This window comes from Pogoniulus pusillus, chromosome 11, assembly GCF_015220805.1.
Source record: "Pogoniulus pusillus isolate bPogPus1 chromosome 11, bPogPus1.pri, whole genome shotgun sequence".
NCBI lineage: Eukaryota > Metazoa > Chordata > Aves > Piciformes > Lybiidae > Pogoniulus > Pogoniulus pusillus.
The window spans coordinates 3,087,162-3,102,992 of NC_087274.1; the positions used below are offsets into that span (position 1 = coordinate 3,087,162).

The 15,831-nt window shown below is 47.9% G+C and overlaps 1 protein-coding gene across 1 annotated transcript in view; it reads right to left on the bottom strand.

Moving 5' to 3' along the window:
- Window positions 1–5,784: 5,784 nt before the first annotated feature.
- Window positions 5,785–15,831, bottom strand: part of CACNG4 (calcium voltage-gated channel auxiliary subunit gamma 4) — a 59,223-nt gene continuing 49,176 nt past the window's right edge. Inside the window, exons 3-4 of the mRNA XM_064150605.1 lie at window positions 10,498–10,638; window positions 5,785–9,080 (exon numbers count right to left, since the gene is read on the bottom strand). Coding sequence (XP_064006675.1) covers window positions 8,542–9,080; window positions 10,498–10,638 — 680 coding nt within the window. The 3' untranslated portion in view covers window positions 5,785–8,541. The remainder of the gene's footprint in view (window positions 9,081–10,497; window positions 10,639–15,831) is intronic.

Genomic DNA, 15,831 nt, shown 5'->3' on the forward strand with positions numbered 1-15,831 from the left:
GCAAAACAAGAAAATGGATTCTCTATTTTTGTAGTAATATTTTTAAATTAACCTGAAGTGTTCTCAGTAGTCTCTTTTTTGGTTGGTTGGTTTGGTTTTTGTTTTGTTTTGCTATCTTTTCCCCTACGCCCCCCCTCCATCCCCCTCCTCCCCAGCATTTCCCTGTTTGTCCTTGTGCAAAAGCTCTGGGGTGTTCACTTGCTTTCTCACCATCCAGGCTTGCCTTAACGCATGGTTAGTGCTGGGTTGAGGGTTGAACTGAGTGATCTTGGAGGACTTTTCCAAGCTTGCTCTCTCCAGCTCCCTGAAAGGAGAGCATCCTGAAAGGAAGCTGGAGTGAGGTGTTGGTCTCACCTCCCCTAGAATCGAGTGATAGGACACAATAGAATTCCTTAAGCTTCACCAAGGGAGATGTAGGCTCAATATTAGGAAGAAAAATCCTTTCCTACAGGAGTGGTCAGGCATAGGAGCAGGCTGCCCAGGGAGGAGGTGAAGTCACTACCCTTGGAGGTGTTCAAAACACGTGTGGACACGGCACCTTGGGGCACAGTTTAGTGGCCGTGGTGGTTAGACTCGATGATCTCAGAGGTTTTTTTCTAACCAAACCAGTTCTGTGATTCCATGCTGTAACTCCAGCAGTCACCCACCACACCCTTTCCTCCTTTCAGAACTGCCCTCTGCCACCCTGATCCCAGATTGCCAGGGCTGGGGCCAACCCCTCTCCTTCCCTTTGATATTTTAGCTGATGACAAAGTTAATTTGATGCTAATGCCAACGCAGAGGCCACTCTGGAGATGACATTGCAATTGTGATGTCAAACCGAGGTGGGTGACAGTGCCTGAATGTCAAGAGAATGGTTAAAAAAATGCCAGTGGAAAGCTGCAAATATCATGGTATTATCTCAACAGAATGTCAAAGCTGCTCTGGACCTGTTTTATGAACGCTCCAGTTTGATGTCAAAACAAAGGTGCAAAGGTGTCAGCTCCAGTTAATGAGGACAGCCTGAAGCAAGGAGGTAAGGAGAAAGGGGAGTGTGGGAAAGGGAGAGGAAAATAAAGAGGAAGGTAAATATTATCCAAAATGTCTATAATTGAAATGTGACTTCAAGACGTTAACATTGCTTTGCTTGTGACTGAGCTGGCTTAGACACCCCTGGGGAGCAGGATGACATGTTTAAACCCTGCACGGGCATTTGGTGCCCACCTGCCAGGGAGATGTGAGTCCTGGGAAGGAGCAAAGACGAAACTGGAGCTGAGTGCCACTGGGGAGGGCATTGGGCACATGGGGCGAGGCAGGGACCTGAGACCACGGGCATGTCTGAGGGAAGATGCTCACATCACAGAACTTTGAAGGACTGTGTGATATGGTGGGTTGGGGCTGGGAGAAGTATTGAAGGCTGACATTTAAACCAGAACCAGGAGTTCTCATGAAAGTGGAAAAGCCTAAAGGGAACAGACTTTAAACCAGAAAAGGAACGCATTAAAAATGTAATGCCTTTGCTTTTGAAGTAGTCTCTTCTTAAACTTCACTCGACATCAGTCGATCTTAGGAGCTGCATCCAGGCTTGGCTTCCTTGATGCTACGAACTCCACAAGTCCTCTGCAAGTTGAGCATAAGAAAGAGAACGCGTGCTTGCAAATGTGAGCACAAAGCAAGGTTCTGGTTGCTGCGAAGCAAGTGCTAATGATGGTGCTTTAGACTAATTACAACCTACAAGGACTGCAGGGGTGGGAACTCATTAATTTCTGTGTTGGTGTTAGTCTTTGTGTCTCTTTCAGTATTGACAAGAATCACACATTTTGTTCTCCTTTAGGTACTCCGATCTGGATAAGTTCCTCAGGGTTTGGTTTTGTTTTGGGTTTCTTGATTATATCCAGGAAACAAGGACAGTGAAACCAGAAGGGAAAAATTCATCCTTCCCTTCCCTGCAGAGTGGAGCTGGGAGCCCGAAGGAGCTTCGGTGGGCTTCAACATGAACATCAGCAGCTTCCCTGAACTCACTGCTTCAGCTGAGATGAAACACTGTCCCCAGCACCCTCAAAAAGGAGACCTAGAGCCACCAATCCCTGAGGAAAAAACCTGTGTCATGGGGCTGCTGCTCTCCATGGGTTTGCTACAAGAGCTGGGGTAGCCACTTTGCGTGGGCACTGCTGCCTGCTTCTCCTGGCACAGCCTCTGTGGTTTTGGAGACTGCCAGCAGGCATTTGGTGACCACCACTTGCGGCCCTTGCAGCCACCGTGGTGAGAGCCAAAATGCTGATCTGCCCACAAGCTCAGTCTCCATCTCCAATCTGGGAACTTCTGTCCCAGCGTGGAGGCAAAGTTGCCCTCCCTGGGAGGCCTGGAGGACTAAAGAAGCTCCAAAGGCTGCCTGAACATCCAGGAGACCGCAGTATGTAATCCTCTAGGAACAGGTCCTGCAGTCTCCTGGTGTCAGCTGGCAAGGAGTCACATTTAGAAATCAATATCACATGAAATATAAACAGGCTATTAATGAGGACTTGTTGGGAGGCAGGGAGGGTTGTAATTAGTTGCACTTTAGGAGCAGTGAGTGAGAGAGGCAATTATGTTTCTCTACTGAGAAAATGCTGAAGGAGATGTCTCCAGACCAACTATTACATTGTTTTGGCCCTAGCAGAGGCGTTGCTTTGGCTCTCTCCCCAGAACTTGCACTTTTCTGTGTTTCTCCTGACAACCAGATCTACCAAACTCTTGCAGGGTGATGTTCTGCAGAAGACCCTTCCCAGGTGAGAATAACTGAGAGGGAAAGAGATGGTGCCTGGGCTGCTCCCAGCTCAAACATGTTTTCAGCAAACGGCTTCCTTCAGACGGGAGTTCCACAGCAGCACTCGAGGTAAGCAGTGAGGCCACCATGCTCGTGGTATAGGCTTGATATGAGGAGGAAGTTCTTCACAGAGAGACTGATTTGTCATTGGAATGGGCTGCCCAGGGAGGTGGTGGAGTCACCATCCCTAGAGGTGTTGAAGCAAAGCCTGGCTGGGGCACTTAGTGCCATGGTCTGGTTGCTTGGCCAGGGCTGGGTGCTAGGTTGGACTGGCTGAGCTTGGAGGTCTCTTCCAATCTGTCTGATTTAATGAAACTCTATGAAGTTCTATTCTTGACTCTGCCTAGCTGATATCCAGGAGTACCACCAGTGGCACCTCCTGAAGGCTCCCTAGTTCTGGGGTTGAAATCCTGTGCTCACCGAAACCAAGCGTGAGGCGTGGATGTGTTTGGGCTGTAACGGACTCCCATGGGCACAGAGAAGGACCTCTGACCCCACACTGCCTGACACTGCCCAGCCTTCATGTCCCTATCCCTGCAGCCCCTTGGAGCCCAGGCAGGACTGACTATCCCCCCACTGCCCACGCCCCTCCTTCTCCTAAAATACCGCCGGCCGTGCCGGGTGCGCCCTGCGGGAACGCGATCCCTGCGGCTCTGCTGGAGCCAGGCGGTGGAGGCTGTAAGATGAGCTGGGTCACAGACAGGTGCAGAGCACTCTTCATTCCCTTTTATTTTCAGCACCTCCCCTGTTTGTTAGTTTTCTCGCTCCAAGGAAATGCCACATCCTCCTCGCTGGACTCTTTCTCCTCTTTGTGAAGCCATAAGGAGCCTGTCTTTGTTTCCCCCCTCAAACAACATCCCTCTTTTGATGCATCCCTGCATGCAGCAGGGCAACCACAGCTCTTGGGGTCACTGTTTAGCCACAGACCTCCTCAGCAATGTGGGAAGAGCCTTTGTTTATTTTAGTTCAAGGGAATCGGCTTTAGGCTTGAGCTTTAAATGGCTTCACTACTGCGTGTCAGAGGCATGTGAAAAGACAGATCTCCTGTCTCCCTCCAGACGTGCCAACTGGCCACACGTACGGGGAGAGGCACGCCGCTGGGCATCCACAGGCTGGCTTTGTCTTTAAGGAAAATCTGGAGGCTTAAGGACTGGGAAGGTAAAGTTAAACTAAGCATTTGAAGAAAAAACCGTGGTCTCTGAGAGAGGGATGGTTTGGGTTGTCTGGGAGCACAAGATGCTGCTGAACTGCAGCCCCACGTTCGGTGCTGCTTGGATCTGGTGGTGGTGATCAGAGCAGGGCTTTCGTGGAGCTTCAACACGAAGGGTCAAGCTTTCTTCAGGCACAACAGACAAGATCAGGGAGAGGAGGATGCTCAGAAGCAAATTAATGTGAAACTTCAAAAGGTGGAAGCAAAGCAGAGGCTTGGGGCTAGCACTTCAGAAGACACTGGATTACTTTTCTTGATGGTGGTTTGCAGTGCCTCTGGCCACTGGTCCAGACTCAGACCAGGCACTGAAACCAGACTGTGTCTTGTATGGACTAAGTTTAAACTGGAAACTAGAAAGTTTTTTATTTCCAACCCAAATGACTGGAAATACTGTGAGGGAAGCTTATCTTGGAGACTTGGTGGTCTCTGGGACCACAAAACCAGTTTTCTCTTCTCTGATATATTGGCTTCTAGTAACGTTCCCAGCTTCAATCAAAACAGGTAGAAATGTGAGGAAACAAACAGAAATCTCACCTCAGAGAACCTGGGAGTTAAGAATCTACAATACCTCTCTCCACACAAAAAGGAATACATTTAAAATGGTTTATTTAAAAAGTAAGGATTAGGTACATTATACATGGTTGTGATCATAGCAGTTGAACTGAAGCACAGTGGAAATAACACTTTAGATCTGCAGACAGAGATGTAGCCTCAAGGGACGTGATAGATTAGCCCTTGTGGATATGTGATCCATACAGAAAGAAAAGGAGATATAAAAATAGTCTATTGTTAGATGTATGGGTATAGGAAGTGATTTCTCCTTTTGCTTGTATGAGAAACTAGGAAGAGAGAGCTGGCAAGATACCTGAAACTTGGTTTTTCCTGGAAAATCCAATGGCATTTGTTTTTTTAGGTCTGCTGTTACAGTATGTTAGAGGATAACACCAACCTGTTAATGAGGTGATGACGGTGATGATACCTTGGTGGGAAAGAGGGGCTGATTCGTGGTTGATGCTGTCCAGGGAAACCAGAGAGATGAGGAAGAACAGATGATTAGTTCCTGTAACGGTCGCTGGAGTGGATTCAGTGTCAGACCATGGCTAACTCTGGTTAGACTGGCCATGGAGCAAGACACTGTTCATGGGCAGGGATGCTGCAAACTCTTCCGTTCTCTCAGCATCAAAGTTTTTCCACGGGAAAAGGCTGATGTGGGGAGGATTTTTTGAACACTGGCACTGTCAAATGAAACAACTGGTGGGTTTGGGTATTTTTTTTTTGCTTTGGTTGAACATTTGACACAGACCTCGAGTTTAAAATCCCAGCCCCCATTCTCCCACAGGGTGAAAGCTCTGGTCCCTGTTATCTCCCTGTGCCTTTGTTCCCTCTTCAGACCCCACATCCCATAAGAATCCCATGAAGACTTCCCCACTCCAGCTCTGCTTTTCAAAGGCATCTGCTGGAGCAGGAGCAGATGTTCCAGCTTGGACCAAAGCATTGCACTTGGGGAACTGCTGAAGCCAGCCCTGCTCTGGGGGAGGAGGCTGGGGCAGAGAGGAACATCTTAAAACACTTGGCAAAGACTTAGGTCTTTTGCCAGCTTGGTGTAAAAATACTGCAGGTCTGACCCAGGCAGCGGAAAAGCCTTGGACTTTGGCTGGAATCAGATGGTTGGAGACATTCACTGGAGAAGGACAATTAAAAGAACAAAACCAGCACGCAAAGCAAACCTCACACTGTCAACTTCCAGTTCAATGTACATGAGCTCAGGGAAACAGCCTACATCTAACTCCTGGGTTTAAAGGGAACAGTTTTATTCTTAATTACAGTAAACACGGATGAGGACTTATTTCTAACTATTAGTTTATTAACACAGTGGGAAACAAATAGTTCTGGGAAATTGCACTTGAAAAATACATCGACTATAATTAGATGTAAATTAATTAGCACTTAGTATGACACACTAATGAGACAGAAGGTTGTAGTTGGTTGGGATTTGGGGTTGGGTTTTTATTTGTGTGTGTGTGTGTGTGTGGTTGTTGGTTGTAGGTTTTTTTTTTTTTTGTTTGTTTTTTTTTCATTGCAAACTTCTACTTCTACCAGAGCTAATCAAAGTATTTTAATATTACGAAGTCTCAAAAAGTAGGAAATAATTTATTGTCTGAAAGCATAAAGATTCTTGTAAAAAAAACCTTTCACCGAGAACTTTAATCATTTTTGAACTCTTTTTAATGCTCTTCTCGCCCCAAAGTAGGTAAAAAAAGTTTTCTTGTCTGCCTCTGTTTGAATTGCTTTTGTGTTAAAAAGCTTGTGTAACATCTCTCTCCGTAGTGTGTTGATACAGAAAGTAGCACAACATTTTCTACTTTCACACCGCTCCCATCGCTCCGTTCGCTTTAGCTCTCAGAGTTCAGAGGTTTGAAAAAGGATCCCAGCAGAGTTTTAACCTGAATGGAAACTCTTAACAAGAAGGGATAGGAAGGCTCCAACCCATCGCTCTACCGGGCTGAGGGCTGGACAGAGCTTAACAGTGACTAGGGGAAGACTTCCACTTAAAATTGACCTTTGTGTCTTGGTTCCTGCAGGGAGAGAGGCTTAAGCAAGGTCCTACCTGGGGGAAAAAAGGGGGTTTGACTTGCTTTTAGGGATGTTAAGGCAGCTCCTCTGGGATTTCCCTGGAGGACTTGGTTCCACTAGCTGAAAGCCTCGTATCCAAACACCACCGAGTTACCGACACTGTGGCCATCGCAGGATTAATTAAGACTAAAGAGGTTTTAACAGTTTGGCTGAGGTCTCCCACCACCAGTGAGCCAAGCTTTCCAAATCAGGACTTTTTCCTTGTCGCCATTTCTCTATAGTCTTCTGGTAGCAAAGATCTTTTGGGTAAAGATGGCAGGCATATTCAAAAGGAATCGACAGGAATTAGGTGCTCCTCTCTCACCGCACCTAATTTATCCGTGGGGGAGCTGGGCACCTCCTTCTCATATGGCTTGGTCTAGTGGTCACAAAAATCAACCCGAGTTACTATTAAATTAAATCACCTTCAAGTCAGGCCCTTGAGCTTTGAGATTCCAAGCCTAAGTGTAAAAAAAAACCAAACCAAACCAACAAAACAAAAGGAAACAAAAGGAAAGGAAAAGAAAGCAAGCAGGAATTGATAAGAGGAAAAAAAATACTTCAGCTGTTTCAGAAAGATAGAGAAGCCAAGAGCACAAAGTGGGCCCCCCCTCAGGTGATGCATAGAGTTTTCTGTGGGCTCTCTGCACAGAAGTAGCTTCACCGTCACAAAATAAATTAACTTAGATGGAACCTTCGTTTCCACCAAAGAGCAACTCTGCCTTGCACCATGCGGCACTTATTCAGCATCAAAAGAGTTTAATAAATATCTCCTAAGCGGTGATTGTTTTCTTTTGGTTTTGGTTGGTTCTGCTTGTTCGTTCTCTCTTAAGAAATACAAAGTTGGCATCCGCTCCTCTTTCACCACCCAGCTCCCACCGCTGCAGGAAGGGAAGGTTGGCTAGTCCGAATGCGTCAGCTTCTCCTCTTCTCAGGCCCATTGCTTAGCTAGCTTAGTTTCCAGAAGCGTTAGTGTTGCACTTGTGAAGCAGTAAGGAACTCAGGAATGCGGTCGCAGGGAAGCGGTGGCGTCGCCTGCACGAGCCACCCCGGCTCCGCTCCGCGTCTCGCTCTCGCTGTAAGCAGTCTAGAGGGGCTCCTGGCGGACAGCACTCAGCACCTTGCCGGATCAGGCACTAGGGCTAGTCGAGATGAGAATTCAAGTTTTCTAAATGTTAGGCAAGAAATGATAGTTGCAAATATGCTCAAGTCCCACCTACTTCAATCTTTCCCTTCCTAGGTGCTCCAAGACGCACCCACCCTCATCTCCCTGACCTGCGTTGCCGCCTTGCGCCCAGAAGCAGCAGACCCTCTTACCACCCCATCAGGGAGTCTGTAAGTACGTGGGTGCTCTGTGGTTTCCATAGCACAGGTCAGCTTTAGAAAGTGTTGCCTTCAAAAATATCTTCTTTTTCCTTTTGTTTTTCCTTCTGAAAGAGGCAAAGCTTATGCTGTGTCAAGGGAAAGCGGCTCGCTCGATGAGTCGTTCAGATTCGTCCTTGGGCTTGGTTACAAATTAGGTCTGCAAGTCTGTCGTAAGGGATCTCAAAACTAGGGGGAGGAAAAAAAAAAAAAGAAGAAAAAAACCCCCCAAAGAAGTCATACAACAAATTTCTCTGTAATCCTTTAAAACACACTGGTGGCAAGTTCTTTGCAGTTTCTCCAAGACTTTGCACACACTACAGAAGTGCAGGAACACGAACCGCCTTCATCTCGTGACATCAAGAACTGAAAGAAACAAACTCCAAATAGCTTCCAAGAAAGCTATGGGCGTGGGAATATCTTTATGTTGGTCCAGAGGATCTCCACTTGCTACCTCAACACATGCCACAGTTAAAGAGGTGAGAGGGTATTTTGACATCGCTCCTTCTCTCCCGTGACAGATCCGTTCTGCGCTGCTATCTCTTCGACAAGCGGGAGGAAGGGAGGTGCTTCAAACGGGTGTCGTCCTCCTGTTCACCATGTTGACGTGGAGTCCTTCCTTAAACTCCTTCTGAAGGAAGTTGTGAACCTGCAGAAAACTGGCTTCTTGGTCTGCGTTGTAGCTGGCAGCAGTCGTAACCTTCAAAGGCTCTCTGGAAAGGGTGTACATGGAAATCTCGTTCATGGGGATGGTGCTTGCTATCTTCATGCCAACCGGAGAAATGTCTCTAGATGGAGAGGGCTCCGTAGACCGAGAACTGGATCTGGACCGCCGCCTCCTGTACCTGTAGCTTGGCATCCTGGCATAAGGAGAACTGGAAGAAGTCTTAAGGAATTCCCTCTTGGTCTTAAACCTCAGCTCTTTGTTCTTCTCAATGTAAATGTTCACAGCCAGGACGCCTATGGTTTCGGCCACAATAAAAGACAAGGCTCCAAAATAAAAGGACCAGCCGTAGTTGTAATGGTTCTTTTTGTCCTCGTCTCGCTTGTCACTTGGGTCACCTGCATTGCTTGATATGTAGACAATGATCCCTATGATATTACTTAGCCCTAGAGGGAGAAAAACATAAATCAGTGGCTATGTGGCTGGGAAAATAAAAGTCAAAGCCACGTTACCTCCTGGACCTGAACAGTTCAAAGATTACGACCAGGAAATTTAATTGCATTTATCTGTTCTGTCATTTATCTCAAGATTTCATTTTTTATTGGAAAAAAAAACCCAACCCAAACTACAAGAAACAAAGCACAGATCCACATCAGGGTTACATAAGCTCTCGTGGATCCCAAAATATACAGCAGGATTTGTTCCCTTCACTTCATTGCCCTGGTGGGAAAGAAGCAGCGTCCAGGAGCTCACTAATAGTGTTAGTGGGATTCTAACATCCAGACTGATAACAAAAATACATTTGGAGCTGAGGGCTATGGCTGCTCACCTTGATCAAGATGAGTTCTCTTCCACCTTGCTGAATTTTCATCTGAGTGCAGCATGCTTAATCTGAGCTCCAGGGAAAGCTCTTAACAATGTGGCCAACTCTCTCAGGTGTTTTGAGTGTGAAAAATGAGTTCACCTATCACTGATGGTTTTTTTCCTGCCATCGTATAAAAGAAAAGAATAGGAAAAAAACCTCCTCCACATATTCACCATCGAATGGTGAATACATTTTACATGGTGTGAAACTTGCTGGTTATTGACTTTGGCTTATTTTTTTTCCTCAAACTCATACTTTTGTCTAAGGAAATTTGCCTAGTGTGGGGATGTTGGGACCTGCTGGAGAGGGTCCAGCAGAGGGCTACGAGGATGATGAAGGGACTGGAGGGCATGGCTGATGAGGAGAGGCTGAGGGACCTGGGGCTGCTTAGTCTGGAGAAGAGAAGACTTAGAGGAGATTTAATAAATGTTTATAAGGATCTGAAGGCTGCCAGGAGGGGGGGACAGGCTCTGCTCACTGCTCCCTGGGATAGGACAAGGAGCAATGGGTGTAAATTGCAGAAAAAGAGGTTCCAGCTCAACACAAGGGGGAACTTTTTGACTGTAAGGGTCCCAGAGCACTGGCACAGGCTCCTCAGAGAGGTTGTGGAGTCTCCTCCTCTGGAGCCTTTCAAGGCCTGTCTGGATGTGTTCCTCTGTGATCTGTGTTAGATAGCATTGTCCTGCTCTGGCAGGGGGGTTGGACTCGATGATCTCCTTTGGTCCCTTCCAACCCCTAACATCCTGCAAGCCTGTGATGTTGATAGTGAAAGAAGCTTGTGGTGCTTGAGGATATAGTTTAGCAGTCATAGTGGCTGGGTTGCAGTGATCAATGATCTTAAAGGTCTTTCCCAACCTTCATGCCTCTACAGATTCAACCAGGTTGGAAGAGAGCTCCAAGGTCATCCAGTCTAACCTATCACCCAGCCTTCTTTCCCACAGCCCTCTTCAGTCTGAGGAGGCTGCACTTCCTAAGGGTTCAGTGTAAGGAGAACATACCTGCTGCCACAAAGAGAATCCCAGCACTGAGAATAATGTTGTTTTTGCTGTTGTAAATCCTTCCTGCTCCAACACAGAGTCCTCCCAGCAGCAGCAGGATTGTGCTTAGGATGGGGAATACACTGGAGGCACGAACAATGCCTGGAGGGGCGACAGGTAGAAAAGCAAGACAGACAGTAACCATTTCATATCCTTCCTCAGGTGCAACTGTGGTGATTGCAAAGTCTGCAAGCTCTGCATTTGCTGGGCTTGTCACTGATTCTGCATTTCTGGGCATCCTTTTGGGAGCCAAGGACATGGGTGTGTGGTCAATGTGGCACAGACACTTGCTGCTGAGTGGCTTAAATCTTTTCATCTTTCTTCTAGGAAGTCCAACATTATCACCGTTGTCTTGGAGTTGATGATCATAGAGCTTCCAACCTGAATGATTCTATGATCTGATGCCACCATGTACAGACAGACCACTTCTGGCAAAGCATGAGGTAAGTGGCGGCAAGATCCAGCATCACAGAATCAACCGGGTTGGAAGAGACCTCCAAGCTCATCCAGTCCAACCTAGCACCCAGCCCTAGCCAATCACTAAGTGCCTCATCCAGGCTTTTCTGGAACACCTCCAGGGATGGCGACTCCAGCACCTCCCTGGGCAGCCCATTCCAATGCCAATCACTCTCTCTGGGAAGAACTTCCTCCTAACATCCAGCCTAGACCTCCCCCAGCACAACTTGGGAGCAGCAGTGAAAACGAAGGGAGCAGCAGTGAAAAATTCATGAGCTGGTGATGAACCTTCCAGCATTTGGGGATGGCTCAAGCAGACAGATCTGTGGCTTGGTACAGGCACAAGGTAAGCGAATTACAGCCCTTGAAGTCTGCAGCTCTGCCGTTGCCAGCAAGCACAGCTAATAACCCCTTTTTCTTTTGTTGAGTATTAAGGACACTGAAACCTTTACAGATTTCTGAGGAAGACATTTTAACAAGTGTGTCTCAGATGTTTGTGTTTAGCTTGCTGACAGCTAAGCAAAGTCATTTAAAATTCTGTGTGCTTCAGTCCCTTCACCAGTGTGGGCTATAAAATCCCTGGAAGGGAAAAAAAAACCACCCAACAACCTAAACCACCACTTCAAGCCAGCTTTCAAAGTCGGGTCACTACCAGACTAAGCTGCAAGCGAAAGGGAAGCAGCAGGGAGGCGAACAAAAGGGCTGAGGGAAAAATAAACAAGCACAAGAAGAGAGATGTGTGTATTGTACAAACCAGAAGGATAAAAGCTGGTAGGTGTTCCTGAAAGGCAGAGCGAGGAACGGAGCTTGGCTCCTACAGAGAGAGGATTTTTTTTGAAGAGGAAGAGGAGATAAGGTGCTGTGGAGAACAGCCCAAAGCTTGGAAAGGCAAAGGTGTTGGAGGGCAGTCCCGGGGCCTGGGCTTGCCCAAGGCGAACGGGATTCAGAGGGGTGGAAACCCCAGGGCACAGCGGGAGGACAGGGGCAGCCCCGGGGCTGAGTGCACGGGGAGGAGAAGTCACCATCTGGAGCAGTCTGCTGATGCGGTGCCGTTAGCGGCGCAGGCTCTCCCGGGTACCATCGCCCCGGCTGGCAGGCACAGCGAGCGGCGCCCGTTTCCCGAGGAGAAGCGCCCAGATGTTCCAGCCGATGCTCTTTCTCATTTCACTTTTGATGGCCATGGTGTTCCCAATCTAGTGAATCGCTGCCTAACGATTCCCCTGGTAACTGGTGGCACAACTCCCACTGACTGCAAGGGGGACAGGAGCAGGCATTTAATAACAGCATCGCTTTTGTGTGCGCTGCAAAGCCTCCGGGAGCCCCAGCTCTGGGCTCGGCCCTCCTTAGAATGGTGCAGACATAAAACAAAAAAGACAGTCCCTGCCTGGGAAGCTTATGCCTGGATCGATCTACTACAGCTAGAGAAGTCCATCTCCTGCCAGAGCTGGCACTGTCACTGCACGTGTCCTTCACAGACAGGGCATTTTCTAACTGGATCTAAACTCAATTCAGGGGAGGGCATTACTATTCAGACAGTGGCTCGCAATAATTGGCAAATCCAAGTAACGTGGGTGTAATGTCTCTAATCAAAGCCTGCTGAGTGCTCAGAGCCTGTCCTGTTGCCCTGGGTGCATCCTCACGCGTGTGGTACCAAGTAACAGCGCTTTGGCTTTCGGGTCAGGTTTTAGGGTCAGTTGTTGGAAAAAAGGTTCAATGTCAGTCTCTGTGCTGCTGGAGATGGAGGCACCCCAAGCCCTGTCTGTGTGTCAGTGCCCTGGCAAAAGGCAGCAGGGGCTTAAAACCTCCTATGGCCCTTTCTGGTGGTTGTTTCCTGTATTTTATACTGCTGCTGTTTGTAAGGATTACAATTCATCAAAGAGCTTCAGTGAACTTGCCCAGGCATGCCAGATACAGGGGCTGGGTTAAACACAGAATGGGTTAGGTTGGAAGGGACCTCAGAGATCATCTATAATCATAGAATGATAGAATCAACCAGGTTGGAAGAGATCTCCAGGCTCACACGGTCCAACCTATCACCCATCCCTCTCGATATAGTTCAACCCCTCCTGCCACAGGCAGGGATGCCCTGCACTAGAGTTCAAGGCCCCGACTAACCTGGCAATCTCCATAATTAATGTGAAGAGAAACAAACCACACAGTGTTCTCTTCCTCTAAAATTCTACAGGAGATATTTTTTCCCCCCTGCAATGTCTGCTTCTAGCTCTGAAATTTAAAAGGAAGCTCATAGGTACCATGTAGAATTTACATATGGCTCCCGATGCTGGTAATAAAATGACAGCACATCCAGAAACATTAAGGCAATCTGGTTATTGCTTTCTCCCTTGCTTTCCCCCCCCACCCCCCTTGTTTACCGTCCTGTCTGTTTGCATCGGCGGCTCTGCACCGCTATGCGTTGTGACACCTCCTTCGGTGAAGCTCCAGACGTGCTGTGCTGCTCCTCCCCACGGGGCTGCGAGCCCCAGCGTTCGCCTCCTGCTTTTATCCTCTTCCAAAAGCCAGGAGCCGAGCAAACGGCTTGCAACAGCCAGAGCGTGTGGGGAAGAAATGCATGGAAGGGCAGAGGTGTCCCAAAAATGGGTTCCCAGCCCCTCTTCTCACGGCTGCACTTTTGTGCCAGAGCCCTGGCATCCTCCTGCGTGCAGTGAGGGTGAATCACAGAATGGTTTGGGTTGGAAGGAATCTTTAAAGGTCACCTAGTCCAACCTCCCCCCTGCAGTCATCAGGGACATCTTCAACTAGATCAGGTTGCTCAGAACCCCAGACAAGCAGAACTGGAATAGTTCCAGGGATTGGGCATCTACCACCTCTCTGGGCCAGAGTCTCACCCCTCTCAGTGTAAAAAACATCTTCTTCCTTTCTAGTCTGAATCTCCCTCTTTTAGTTGAAACCCATCACCCCCTGTCCTGTCACAACAGGCCTTGCTGAAAAGTCTGTCCCCATCTTTCTTGTCAGCCCCTTAAATGCTGAAAAGTCACAAGCAGGTCTCCCTGGAGCCTTCCCTTCTCCGGGCTGCATGCCCCCAACTCTCGCAGCCTGTTCTCACAGCAGAGGTGCTCCAGCCCTGTCTCTTCCCTTTTTGTCATCTCCCTCCTTCCCCCTTTTCTTCCCTCACAGCCCATTGATGCAAGCATCCCACCCTGGTTTTCATGCACCTCTGCCCCTTGCTGGGGCTCTGCACAGACACACGGAGGAGATTTTTTTTAAGAGACATAGAGTGCTGTGTATTGCCACAGGGAAGGTTCCATAGAAGTAGTCTTGCCTGAGCTCCTTTTCATGTGTTGGCTGTCACTGTGGCTTGTCCTTAGCTGGCTTTTGCAAGCAGCAGCCTGAATGCCACAGGGCAAAATCCAAACTTCTGCTCCCATCCACACCCTGCACCAAAATATGCCAGAATCAGTGATTTTCACTCCCTGCATCAAAATATTCCAAAATCAGTGATTTTTTTTCTCACTGACTTTAACAGGGCTTGATGCTGCTAGCACCACGATGTGTACATCCATCTTAGACTGGTCACTGAGGGGCAAGATGAGACCCCTCCTGCTGCTCTTTCCGGAGCACAAGGTGCAAACAACATTGGTGCCTTCATCTAGGCTAGACAGAAAAAAATAAGTTTACCCCCAGAGCATGGCCCTCTGAGAGCCTTGTGCCAAGAAATGGTTAAAAAGCCTGGGGAGTGATGTGGAGACAGCAGCCTGCCAAGATGTTGCACAGAGGGCAAAGATGGGAAGGAAGCTCTCACATCTCCTTTGGAACAGGATGCAATTATCCCCATCTTAGACAATGATTTGGTCCCTATTACTTATCTGCATGAGCTCATCTCTCCTGGCTTTAGGGACACAACCTTTCAGTACTCTCTGAATCAACCATATGCAGCTTTTCTTCCAACAGCTAAAGCAGAGCAGCTCTGTTACCTGTGCAGGCTCCATGGGGATGAGCTCTCCTCTGCAAGGGGGGGAGCAGCTGGAGTTTGCAGCAGACATAAAGGGTTGGACCAACTTGTTTGTAAGATCTCTTCTTAGTCACTTCTGAAGCAGCTTTTAGGAACACCCCTTCCAAACAATTTACCAACCTCACTTCTCACCGTGGAGCTGGGGATTGGTTTGTTTTTTAACCCAGTTCTCTCTTTCCTCTGAATAAAGAAGGCAGACCACGCTTTTATCAGGATGCTGATTAATTCCTCTTCCCTTTTACAGTCCTTTTACTAATGATGTTTCTTTCCTAAAGCTGACTTGGCATCAATTTCACATCACTTCCAAGGCTTTGTATGAAAGATAAATGCAGCTGTGCTCACACTCTCCAGCCTGCCTTCACCCCAGCACCGAAATCGCATCACCCAAGAGCTCTGACTGATCTAAACTGACATGAGCAAAAGAAGACAAAAAAATCTGGGTTTCTGCTAAAGCCTACTTTTGGGAGCTTTTATAGAGGTTTGCTTTTTTTTAACTCCTTTCTTCTTGTCTTAGTAACCAGAAGCTGTTTCCCAGGAGGACAGAGTGGTTCTCTAAGCGGTGTTTCAGGTAATTAATGGGAGTGGTTTGCCTGGCTGGGTCTATCAGCCAGCAGCATCCAACTGCTCCCTGAAGCTTTCCCAGCACCTTGTGATCTTCCTTTCTGCAGGTTCTTTCCCTGGTAAAGGGCACTGCTTTCAGTTTGGCTGGAACTCTGGAGAAAGGGGAAACTCAACTCAGACATTGCAGGATTCATGGAGTTTCACACTTGGGTTCCAAGACTTCCCATCAGCTGAGCGGAAGATCATCCGGAGGAGAAGAACCAACTGCCTTTATTTCAAGGACCAGGTTGGTGGATGAAGTTCCTTCT